The 13,115-nt window shown below is 33.7% G+C and overlaps 1 protein-coding gene across 3 annotated transcripts in view; it reads left to right on the plus strand.

Annotated features, from left to right (window-relative positions):
* LOC143643718 (uncharacterized) overlaps window positions 1–13,115 on the plus strand; it is a 181,238-nt gene that overhangs the window by 150,328 nt on the left and 17,795 nt on the right. For 2 of the 3 annotated variants that reach the window (XM_077112281.1, XM_077112282.1), the window contains exons 3-4: window positions 8,803–8,908; window positions 11,116–11,262. The exons of the other annotated variant lie outside the window; for it this stretch is intronic. In XM_077112281.1, the coding sequence (XP_076968396.1) occupies window positions 8,822–8,908; window positions 11,116–11,262 (234 nt within the window). In that variant the 5' untranslated portion in view covers window positions 8,803–8,821. The remainder of the gene's footprint in view (window positions 1–8,802; window positions 8,909–11,115; window positions 11,263–13,115) is intronic. 3 annotated transcript variants of the gene reach the window in all.

Consider the following 13,115-nt stretch of genomic DNA (forward strand, 5'->3'; position numbering starts at 1 on the left):
TTAATCCTTAAATTTAGATGGTATGGACGTAGTTTCTCTTCAGTAAACAATGAAAATAAACATCAATATATTTTCAGTTCCTGAACCATATCTCTTTCTCTTCCATAACTCAATTTTAGTTAATAGAATATTTTATTCAGTATTTATTATTATACCAGAAAATAATAATTTTCTATTAATAGATTAATCATCAATAAATGATATGTCTGTCTCTTCTTTGGGGATAGCTATTAATAAATATTTTGGATGTGCTCTGACTTCTATAATTTTCTCTCTTATCCTTCAATAGTTTTTGCTCATTTTGTTTTTAATTTGCTGTAATTTCCTTAGTCTGTTCTCTATATGTTACTGTGCTGGCTCACACTTCTTTTCTTTTTTTTTTTTTTTTTTTGCTGTACTGTCCATGAGCACTATCTCTACTTTGAGCTCTTGCTTTATACAGAAGAGTATTTTATTAAGGTTTTTATATTCTTGTTCATATTTCTGTTTACAATTTCCATATATTAAATGACAGTAGTTATCAAGTACGTCCTTGTCAGTTGCAATATGTAATCCATTTCTTTTTTATTTCTAACATTGTTATGGAAAGAAGCATCATCCTAGTTAACTTGATTATTTCTTAATATATTAATATAATTATTACATTATTAATTAATATTATATACAACATTTTATATATAAAATATATGTTATTTAATGTATATATATTAAAATATATAAAATATAAATATATATATGTATTTAATGTTCTGTTTAAGACAGTTGGTTCAAAAAGTCCATACTGTTTCAGTGTCATAACTCTACTCCACACTAGCAGGCAACTCTATTCCACACTAGCAGGCATTTAAACAGAACTTCCCCATGACATAGGATTGAGTGTGACGTAGTTCTTTAAGCCTTTTTTTCTCCCTAGTCAAACATATTGGTAGCTTTGGGCCTGCTCACAGTAGAGTCTCTGTTCTCCACTCTGTTAATACTGCTTTGGGTTAGTATGCATCTTTGTGATTTTTCTTTCAGGCCATTTTCCTGTTTCTGTTTAGTGCTGAAATGGGATTTTTCAGGATCCCAGTGCTAACTCATAAACTTTATTTCTGTTGTATAAAACAAGGAGTCAATAGTTTAGCACCCAGTGTGCCCTCTACTTTGGATAATTGTGTTGTATCTTTTTTCTTTCTTTTTTTCCCCGAGAACAGCATCTACAAGTAAATATTAGTGTCTTCCACCTACCCTGATTGGCCTTCGCTGCATTTGACAATTCCTTTCTCATATATTGTTGTTAGGAACTCCAAATTTGTTTTAGTTTCATTGAAGACAGAAATTGTATGCCTTTCTCTTACGCTTTTTTTTTTGTTTGGGGTGATTTCTTAGGGGTAGTGCAGCAAGATCTTTATATCACAATTTAAAAAGTAACATTTAATCATGACCTTTTGATAAGAATAATCCTACTTAATTCAAACTGTTGTTACATTGGTATGGATTTTGTTTTCAATAGATTTTTCTCCCACACTAATGTATTCTTCTGTTCTCACTGAACATTAAAGGATGGAAAATGTAAAATTGACATTTTTTTTCAGGGAGATTAAGAGACCAGATTCTCTTGAAATGGTTTTCTATTATACATGTTTTGGTCTTCATTTTTATATTTATTTCAATCATGATTTTAACTAACAGCAGCAATATGAAATATCTAAGAATTATGAGCTGGTACATAAAAGAGGAAACAGTGATTCTCAAAATGGGATCGATTACTGTGTAGTATATCTGGAGAGTGAGAAAGCAAATCAGGAATGTTCATGGTATGAAGTTCTATTTTAGTAAAATCACAGCTTCTATTTTAATGTATTTTTCTATAATATTATGTGGGTTACCATGTGTGTAGGTATAAAAGACTTGAAACAATCCAGTGGAAATTAAAACAAGTCTTCACATTTGCTCAACATTTTTTCAGAGAACCTCAGAAATGATTTGAGAAAACCAGAACATTAGCAGAGGGTTACCTCCCTTTGTGGGTGAGCATCATCAGTTTGTACCACCTTTGTAGAGCTATTCTGTAATGCTATTTGGCGATAGAGAACCAACTTATCCAATAGCTCTTGCCATTTTTGACATATAAAATGATGTTTTGGTAAAATAAACAGAAGAAAAACTGTCAAAGTTTCCAAATAACCTTTAGGCATCCTAGTCACTTTGGAAAATCAATTTGGGAGGCATTTGATTGCAATACAAAATTTAGATATGTTCTGATTGCTTTTGGAAAGCATTTTCTATTACAGAAGAGGTAATCTATGCATAGAAGGCCCAATTCTTGTCTTTTTCATGTTCTAATTATACCCAACCCTTATACAGTAGTAAGAAGGCAGAGCAGACTCTATCTCACAGGTGATGTTTTAGCCACTCAGACCCTCAAAAGCCCGGTCTAAACTATGTATAAATGAAGCATCTAATTGATACTTGGAACCAAATAGTTTATTGTTGATTGGCTTAAAGTTAGATTGTCAATGCATGGAAACCAACAGTGAAACTCAAATTGGAGCTCACATAAATGCTAGAGTAAATGTTGTAAATAGCTCTGGAAATTAAGGTTGCAAAGATGGAAAGCAATCAGGTCACTCACTCATACTGAATTCCAGCAATTTATGGGGAAGATCTAGTTACTCATCCTCTTCATGAATGAAATGTGCCTGTACTACACAAGCAAATTATTATCCCTTATCTTAATCATTGACTTAATGATATTCTATCTCCCAGTTTCATCTTCATGTCACTGACAAAGAACAGGCCAAGTTCAATGATAAAAATCGTTCTTCATTATATCTTAGCTGGAATTTTATTTCAAATACAAAGTAAAAATTTTATGTTTTTACATCTCTGCAAGGGAATATGCAAATGAAATGTTTTTATATTCTCTTCTCAAGGAGAATGTTGCAAAATACAGAATATAAGTTAATGGTTATTATTTCTAAGTATTTACTTCTTAATGGAGAAATTCAGATCAGTTAGTGAGTGTGTGTTTCGTGATACCACTATGTACTCAGATCCGAGCTAGGAATTATAAGCAATATATATGTATTAGTTCCTGCCTCAGAGGGCTCAAAATCTCTTTGAGAGCTACAAAATACATACAGGGCATGGACAACAATACAGAAGATGATTTAAAATCCCAAATGATATAAGATATGCTCTTAGGTGAAATATTTTAAGCTTTTTTTCTACACAATTGTGGGATAATTGTTCTCTTCAAAATTATAGGAATGCTTGTTATTTTAAGTTCTGAAGCATTCTTGGTTTTATAATATTTTGATGGCAATCTAATGAAAGTGTTATACACACTGCTTCCTTTCTTGGTAACCAGATTGATAATTACACATTAAATTTTTCTTGTTGATGTAAAATTGTACTTTTCATTTTCAATTGTATTATAAAACAGAGAAATTTCAGGTAGATTCTTTACATTTAGTAACACCTAATGATATTTTTTGAGTGATTTGGTTATGTCTTTTTAGAAACATTGTTTTTCTGTATTCTTATGTGCTACTTGACTATTTCTTCCTTGTTTTTCTGTAGACTACGAAACTCGGTGTGATGTGTGTGTTTGTATTTGTGAATATATGTGTTTGTGAGTATGAGTGTATGTGTGCAAGTGTGTGTGCTTTGTGTATGTCTATGTATTTTTGTATATGTGCTTGTGATGGGTTCCTTTAGTTCAGGGAACAGAAATATTTCTTATATCTAAAATGCTACCCTTAGCATTTTTCATTAGGATGCATGTGGAAATAGCAAATGCAGGAATGTCTCCCAGATGATCATGCCTCAGGGAAGCCAGTATCAATCAAAGAATCAGTGGAGACTGGAATCTGGTTTGAGAATCAGAAAGTCATTTAGGATCCAACACAATTCTGAAGACCAGACTACTGGTCTTCTATTATCTAAGCAGATTAGATGATTTTATCATTTACCTGCTGAATTACTTTCTCTTTTTGTTTGTCTTGGTGTTTCAATAATCCCTCTTTTTTTTTTTTTTAATAACTTGATTTCAAACCATTCCTTAGAGAATATCTGGTTAGTTCTCTCAGTACCTATGATTTAAGTAGAACTTTTATGACCAGCCACTGTAGCAATCCTTGGTCATTCTATGAGTTGGTTGCTTTTGCTGCCTTCATTCAGTCAGATAGGGACAGGGATTTTGGGCAGCAACATAGCTACTCATTGAGATAGAACCCCTTAGAAAGGGACAGTGTTTGAGTATTGTTAGGTATTGTTAATCAAAGTTGGATCAGGTATCAGATAGTCAAATTACTTAGAAGTATGAAGTAATAAGAAGTATAAAGAAGTATAAGACTAAATATGCTTGGAGTAAGGTCCTCAAAAACGGAATCTTCTATCAAAAATGAAGGGATTTTGCAAGTATGTATTTTGTCTCCTCAATGTCTTTCTTTTTCTGTAAAAATTTCAGTGCTCTTTTTGTATACTTATAGTATATTTCATAGTTTAGATTATGCTAATTTTTGTTATTGTGCCACTTTACATCCTGATTGAGTCAACCATTTCTTAAGTATTTAAGTATGTCCACATTCCCCACAATTCCTAGCAAGCTACCCTGTTTAAAACCAATGATGAATACATTTTCATTGACTTGAACTGAAGAGAAGTGCAATGGTTGTCAATGAAGAGTTATAAATAATCTATGTTATGAATTCATATGGGAGAGGTAACACTTAAAGATGGAGTAGTCTGGCAAACTTCATGGAAGGGATGGAACAGATGAGATGGTTATATAACAAAATTCATAGGGATTACTTTTAGATATCATCATTTCCATTACCATCATCAAAAAAAAAGTTTCATCCTAAAATGTTAATTATTATTCAATTCTCTTTTTTTGTTTTGATTCAAGATATCTAAAACTAAAAGGTAGATCAGTAAATTCACACATAGTTAACCATGCAGTGAAGTGAGGCTACTAATATGACCATTTTCCCACTAGAATATAAGTCATTACAGTAAATTGACTGAATACATATACACCAAAGTTCATAGTGTTTTCAAGGTCACTTCTCTTGATACATTTTTAAGAGAACTTGTCTACAGGACCTAATAACCCAGGGGAGATAACAAATCTATTTGATATAGAGCTGAAGAAAATGAAAAGACAGTAGTGGGAAGGTCTGAGATTCTTTATGTTTTGAGCTGAATAAAGGTAGTCCCTGACACCAAAAAGTTACAGGTTAGATAGAGAAGTAGAAGGCTAGATCAATCTTCATAAATTAAAAGTGCTTTATTCTTCTTTCATCCAAATCTGTTCCCCACCTACCTTTTTATTTTTGTTGATATGTATACTTGATGTCCCCACAAAACAAATAAATGAGAATAGTATATTTAAATTTAGCTGAGCTGTATCAATGCCATGTAGGGAAATGAGGGTTTCTTAACAGTATGCATAGTTTTACATAAAGCCCAGCATTTACACAAACACATGAATTATTAGTCAAAATTACCCCTCCACCACTTTACCAATATCTTGAGTGGGCTAAAATGGTTTGTCCGCTTGGGTAAGGACACCATGCTTTATTCATCTTGTATTTCTAGCACCTAGCACAGTATTTGATCAATGAAGTGTTCAGTCAATGTTTGTTAAAGAGATTTATGAACATATAAGTCAGAAATAAAGAAATAACATTTAGTTTTTCATTTTAATCAAATGATTCAAGAAGATGAGAGCTTGAGTATGGCTGTAATCTGTAATCACAATACACAATTTTTTACATGTGGAAGTTCATGTTTTGGTTTGCTAAAACTGCTGGAATGCAGTATACCAGAAATAGATTGGTTTTTACAAAGGGCATTTATTAAGTTACAAGTTTATAGTTCTAAGACCATGAAAATGTCCAAACTACGGCATCTAGAGAAAAATCGACTATCTTTCTTTTCAAAGACTTTGGCTTTGAAGAAAAAGCCAATGTAGTCTGGAGTTTCTCTGTCACATGGGAAGGCACATGGCAATGTCTGCTGTTGTTCTCTCCAGGCTTCTGGTTTCAAATGGGCTCTGATTCCAGTGGCTTTCTCTCTAAGTGTCTGTGGGTCCTCACTTAGCCTTTCTGAGGCACCTCTGGGTTTTGTCTCATGAGGTCACATTTCTATCTAATCAAAGTCACACCCACAGTGGGTGGGTCACATTTCCATGCAAACAACTTAGTCAAGAGATCCCACCTTACAATAGATCTGCCCCCACAAGATTGGATTAGGGTTAGAAGAAAGTGGCTTTTCTGGGGTACATAACAGCTTCAAACCAGCACAGTTCACCTGGTCTACATAGAACCAGACTAAGACATGGGCCTCATGTGGAGTTTACAGTCCCCACTTTGGATGTCCAATACAGATAAAAGAGACCATCAAGTTTTATATTCTTTGCCTGAAAAAAATATTTGAGCTTGGTGTCAGTACCTCAACATTGACCCAATTTTGCTATCCAAACCCAGCTTTAGAATTATGAATTAAAAAGCTTTTCATGAATCCAGCTTAAAAGACAAGTGATCTACATTGAAGATAATCTCTGATCTTCTTGAGTGATTTAAAGGACTGTATGAAAACAGCTTTTCCAGCATTCTACATGTTATTGATTTCAGTCATAGGCTATAAAATTTGTTTTCAGATTTACTGTCCTGCTGGTGATAATGGTTTTGTTCTGAGTCATCCCTATCATTTTTTGTTTTATGATTAATTTGTGTATTTGTGAATGTAGCTCTCAGGATGAAAGGAACAGTCTAAAGCTGTCTTTTGTTTTGCATCTGTGTTTTGATCCATATCTAGGGATAACCAAAAACCTGGGTTAGAAAGTGGGGAAAGTTTTATTTGAAAACATACATAAGAAATACAACTAACAGACCTTCTAAGTTATAGGGAGGCAGGACACAAAAAGTTCAAAGCTTGAATTGCATTTGAATATAAGCAGCTCATGAGTTTCACATCTGTAAAGGTTTGGAATAGAAGAGGAAGTAAAATTTGAGACAGGATAGGGAATCAATTTAGGACTGTGTTAATAAATAGTTCAAATATGCCAGTACCCCACTTTATGTGATATTTCCCCATGTTCTAGGAAGAAGGCCTGTTAATTTAAAGGTGACAAAGAGGCAGGCTTTTGAAATTAAAAAAGCAATGAGAAGCAAATTATGGGGATTATGAAATATGGACCTGAAATCCTGTGCTTTCCAAGAAGATAGAAAAAAAAAAAGTTAGCAAAGTGAGACTTCCTTAAATGGACTGCTTCAAAGTGATATTTAATAGAATGACTTCCAAAACATTAAATATCTCTTGGTACATCTTCATCATTATAATTATAATTGTATCATTATTTAGCCACTCCTGGTATGTAGTACTCTGCATTAAGAGTTATATATATAAAGAAGGATGGGATTCAATCTGTGGTATTAATTTTAGATTTGACAAGACTGAGGCAGGAGGGAAACATACAGTCATAATATATTAAGGGTATTGGTTTGATTGGTGATATTGGTGATGAAAAGGAAATAACTTTATGAGACATTTTATATGAAGAAATATGCATATGAGGACTACAGATAGACATAATATAGAGGGAAAAGGAGAGGAATTTAAAACTTGGATAACTCTAAACATGATGACATGTCTAGAAATAAATATATCTGGATTGGAAGTTGGCTTTGATTTTATAAATAATTCTATTTGGTAAATATATCTGAGGTGAAGGTAAAACATTCAGAAATCCATGTGGATAATAAATTAGCATTTATTGGCTTATATAACCTGAAGATAGCAGGAAACCCTATTTTAGCAGTTTAAAGGAATTATCTTACACAACAAGAATCTGAGGATAAACATTGCACGCTGTGGATATCACTTTCAGAGATCCAGGTTCCATATGTCTTTCTCCATTATTCTTTGTATGAAGCTTTCGACCCCACAGCTATAAGATGGCTGCCATGCCCTCAGACATCACATCCACATATAGGGCAGAAAAAGCGGGGCGGGGGCATGAAATGAAAAGCTGAAATGGGGTGTCAACAAAGATTGCTGCACTAGAGAACATTTGCAGCAAGTCCCACTTACAGACTCTACTTACATCGTCAGAACTGGACTACGTGAGATCGTATGAATGTTTCAGCCTCTATAACAGAGAAAGGCAAAAAAAGAAGCAGCCAGTCCCTGTTATCTGCCACAATATGGTATTGACTCAGTAGAAAAAGTTAGGAACTAGACAATAATAAATGAAGTTTCCAAGGGAGAGATTAGAGTAAGAAGAACAAAAGGCTGCGATCAAAGCCTTAATGACGTCAAGAGAAAGACGTATTATTATGAGAGTTGAGAAGAGCAGTCTGAGAGATAGGAGACTGCAAGGATAAAAGGGGAACTTCGTCTAAGAAAAATGTGTGTTTAACAGTGTAAGATGCTATCAAGTGATTATTGAGGAGTGAAAATGAAGATATAATACCCAGGAAGTCATTGATAATTCTGGATAGAATAGTCTCAGTAGAGTATTGGGAGAAAGAGACAGTTTGCAGGAGCTAAGAAGGGAACACATTTTGAAGAAGGGCAAACAAGCAATAGGGACTATTCTTTTCAGGAATTTGATAGTGAATGGATAGAGAAGATGAATAGAATAACCCTAAAGATGACAATGTTGAGAAAAATGTTTTGAGTATTTTGTTTTGGAGTGAAGAGATCTGAACATTATAGATAGAAAATATATAAACTGATGTCTGATAAACAGAAAGTACCAAAGGAAGAAGTGTTCCGTTGATTCTTGGCTTTTTTCTACTTCTCACTCAGACAATGCTGAGCACTAGTTATGGTGCTACTATCTTCCAAACTCAGTGCCAGAGTTACAAAGATGAACCTAACACAAGATTTTCCCTCAAGGAACTCACAGCCTAAGGTGAGAGCAATAAATAAGCCAAATTGAGGTTTGAAATTCTGACTTGTGAAACATAAACCTTAGGGAATATCAGGTCTAAAGGTCTTGGTAAAGGAACTTTACACATAAAAATTTTTAAGAAAGGACTCTTCATTTTCATGGCACAGTTGTCTTTCCAACATTCTTTTAGGAAGTGGTTTGGAAAAGATGGTTTTATATATTATAGACCACTGGGGGTTAAAAAAAAAAACTGAGAAGGATGCTTGGAACGTCCTTCTGAGCTTGGTAAAAATGTTGAAGTTTCAGGGTTTTGGTGATGAATTTGATAGTAGGCATGTTTCATTAAGAATCAAAGCCTGTGCATTCTTTCACTCTGAAGCCAGCAGCAGAAGCCCAGCAGCGTCCCAAGGTGCAGTGACTAATATTTTGAGTAAGGCCTCAGCATTCCCTTTATAGATCAAGTGTTAATATACTCTGACATGCTTGCTCACAGTACTGAAAACTAATACCAGCACAGTGTGCTAAATAAAGTGCCACTCTCAAAATGAAAATGCTTTGTGTAGAAAGGGAAATGTTTTATGAATTTCTTTAGAAATATTCTCCTAATTCTTCTGATGCTAAAAATAAAATGCTAAAATTCCTGTTTAAAGACCTTTTAAGGGTTGTTGTAATTTTCTGTGCATATCTTATACTGAAGTGAAAACTTTTACCTGAGTTATAATAAAAATTTTCCCAGAAAGGACCAGTTGGGATTAATGCATGAACAAGTGTTTTTCCAATAACCATCTGTCTCATCCTTGAAAACAATGGTATCTTTATGAAATTATTATTTTTTATTATTATCTTGAACTATTTTCCTGGGTGGTTTAATTATAGATTCAATGGAATGGAAAACATAAAAGTGATCATTTAGTCAAAACATCTAGACTCATAGGAGATTCATTTTGTCTTTTTGGAGTAAGAAATTTGGCCATCCAAACCCTTTGGGGACCAGCAGTGACCATTTCATAGACTCTGAGAACTTGTAGAGAACGTAGAGAGCAATTATAAGGGATTATTTAAAGACCTCTGCGTTCTGGAATTATTTCCCTTGAAGTAGGCTGAGGTAATTCACACACAAGAAGCTTTAATCATGTAACTAATACTCTTTCTACAGGCCCTGACCGAAGTTATTGCAGTAGTTAATAGTGCTATAATGGCGCTAAGACTCCCTGATTTAGAATGCTCAATCTTCCGCTTACTAGTTGTGTGACTTTGGATAAATTACTTAACATCTCAAGAAATAACAGGAGTACCTACTCAGTAGAGTTTGGGGGAAGGTTAAATAAGTGCCTAAGAATGTACTGTAAACTTTGCTAGCTATTGTCATGTAGGACCTTGGCAACTATAAATATGGTGACAATATAATTTAGCATCCACAGAGGACACATTTGAGGCAAAAAGAGATGCTCTTAATAGGAGGTGCCAAATTAGATGTTTGATCACCTTAACTATAAATGCATATATTTAGTGTTGAGCAGTATATACAGAGTGCTGCCTTTGTTATAATTTATTAAATAATATAATATTGTACTATTAACTATAATGTATAGTTTACATTGGGTTCACTGTGTTTTACAATCCTATGGACTTAAGTTTTTTTTCTCTGGTTCCATAGATAGAACCTAAACTTTTCCCTTTTAACTACATTCAAATATTCAATTCAGTGATGTCAATCACATTTACAATAGTACAATCTATTTATTTAAACCTCCTCAATGCAGTGTTCTTAAGTTAAATGGGAGATCATTTCTCAAAATTATTTCATCTTCAGTATATATCTTGAGAGTAGACTATGATTTTTAAGTATTTTTTAGTCTCATTTGCTAGTCATATAAGTTTTTTGGAGAAAGAGCTATATTACTGTGTATCAATTAATGGTTTCTTTCATTTCAGAACATACAGCTTAAATATTATAAGAGTAAAAAATAGATTACATCTCTTCACAGGTGGCACATATAATTTTCTCATTTATAAACTGAGCATCAAGCACTGCTCTTTTATATATCAAAGGCCATTCAATTAGTGGGACTAATTTTTTCTGGCTTTATGTCAAGTTCTGCTATTTGGCTTTGGGTTAGAGGCGATGATAACTGCATAAGCAAAACTGTTTCCTTTTCTTTAGGGGATGAAATAGAACTGTTTATAATATGTTAATAATAAGCATTTTGAGCACTTTTGTTTCTCAGATGGCTGTTATATGCACACACATTTTTATGCCCCTCAATGAAGATGACAAGAAAGCGCCCACTCATAAGGGAAACGCTGATTACTGTCTGCTGAATTATACTGGAATGGCTTTGGGGAGGGGAGAACAAACATTAATTCCACATCAGGTATGCTTTAATAATTTGATGACAAAAGTGTTTCTGAGCTTGCAGGACACCTTTTTAAATCTCATAAATATTTATATATTTCAAGAGATGATGTTTGAGTATCACTAGAATATATCAGTGTTCTACAGCATTGGCTTTTAGAGCAAAAACTGACTTTTGAGATTTTTCTTCAAGTTTAATCCTTCCTCTCCACTTTTCAGAGGAGAAATTTGATAAAATTACACAATAGCTTGTTGAAGAGTTGGAACTCGAATCCAGGGCTCCTTGTTCTAAACCCAATGTGTTATCAAATATACATTTTTATGTTTCAGCCATTTTTTAAAATGGAAATATCACCCTAAGTAGCCAGGGAACAAAGGAAAGGAATGTTTGGATTTTTAAATTGAGTTGATGTAATTAATGAAGAAATTCATGAATTTTAGCATAGTATATCTAGATGAATTAAGAACTTTTAATTAGAATCCAAATATGTGCATAAATATAGTTACACACACTTTATCTGGTATTCTACCTCAACAAACATATACTCTCAACTGTAACAGTTATTTAGGGACTACTTTGTATTTATTTATTTGTTTATTATTTGTTTATATTATAGAAGTTGTGGGTTTACAGAAAAATCATGAATAAAATGTCACACTCCTATGTACCACTCCACTACCAACATCCTGCAATTGGTGTTGAATATTTGTTATAATTGATGAAAGCACATTTTAATAATTGTATTATTAATTAAAGTCCATAGTTTAATTTAGGGTTCATTGAATAGTATAGTCAATGGTGTTCTGGTTTGCTAAAGCTGCCAGAATGCAATATATCAGAAACGGGTCAGCTTTTTTTTTTTTTTTTTTCGGCTTCATTCAGTGTTTAAACATGATTACTTTACAATTAGGTATTATTGTGCTGTTCATTTATGAGTTTTTGTATCTAGTCCTGTTGCACAGTCTGTATCCCTTCAGCTCCAATCACCCATTATCTTACCCTGTTTCTAACTCCTGCTGGACTCTGTTACCAATGACATATTCCAAGTTAATTCTCGAATGTCGGTTCACATCAGTGAGACCATACAGTATTTGTCCTTTAGTTTTTGGCTAGACTCACTCAGCTTAATGTTCTCTAGGTCCATCCATGTTATTACATGCTTCATAAGTTTATTCTGTCTTAAACCTGCATAATATTCCATTGTATGTATATACCACAGTTTGTTTAGCTACTCGTCTGTTGATGGACATTTTGGCTGTTTCCATCTCTTTGCTATTGTAAGTAACACTGCTATAAACATTGGTGTGCAAATGTCCGTTTGTGTCTTTGCCCTTAAGTCCTTTGAGTAGATACCTAGCAATGGTATTGCTGGGTCGTATGGCAATTCTATATTCAGCTTTTTGAGGAAGCGCCAAACTGCCTTCCACAGTGGTTGCACCATTTGACATTCCCACCAACAGTGGATAAGTGTGCCTCTTTCTCTGCATCCTCTCCAGCACTTGTCATTTTCTGTTTTGTTGATAATGGCCATTCTGGTGGGTGTGAGATGATATCTCATTGTGGTTTTGATTTGCATTTCTCTAATGGCCGGGCACATTGAGCATCTCTTCATGTGCCTTTTGGCCATTTGTATTTCCTCTTCTGATAGGTGTCTGTTCAAGTCTTTTTCCCATTTTGTAATTGGGTTGGCTGTTTTTTTGTTGTTGAGTTGGACAATCTCTTTATAAATTCTGGATACTAGACCTTTATCTGATATGTCATTTCTAAATATTGTCTCCCATTGTGTAGGCTGTCTTTCTACTTTCTAGATGAAGTTCTTTGATGCACAAAAATGTTTAATTTTGAGGAGCTCCCATTTATTTATTTCCTTC

This window comes from Tamandua tetradactyla, chromosome 8 (genome assembly GCF_023851605.1).
Source record: "Tamandua tetradactyla isolate mTamTet1 chromosome 8, mTamTet1.pri, whole genome shotgun sequence".
Classification (NCBI taxonomy): domain Eukaryota; kingdom Metazoa; phylum Chordata; class Mammalia; order Pilosa; family Myrmecophagidae; genus Tamandua; species Tamandua tetradactyla.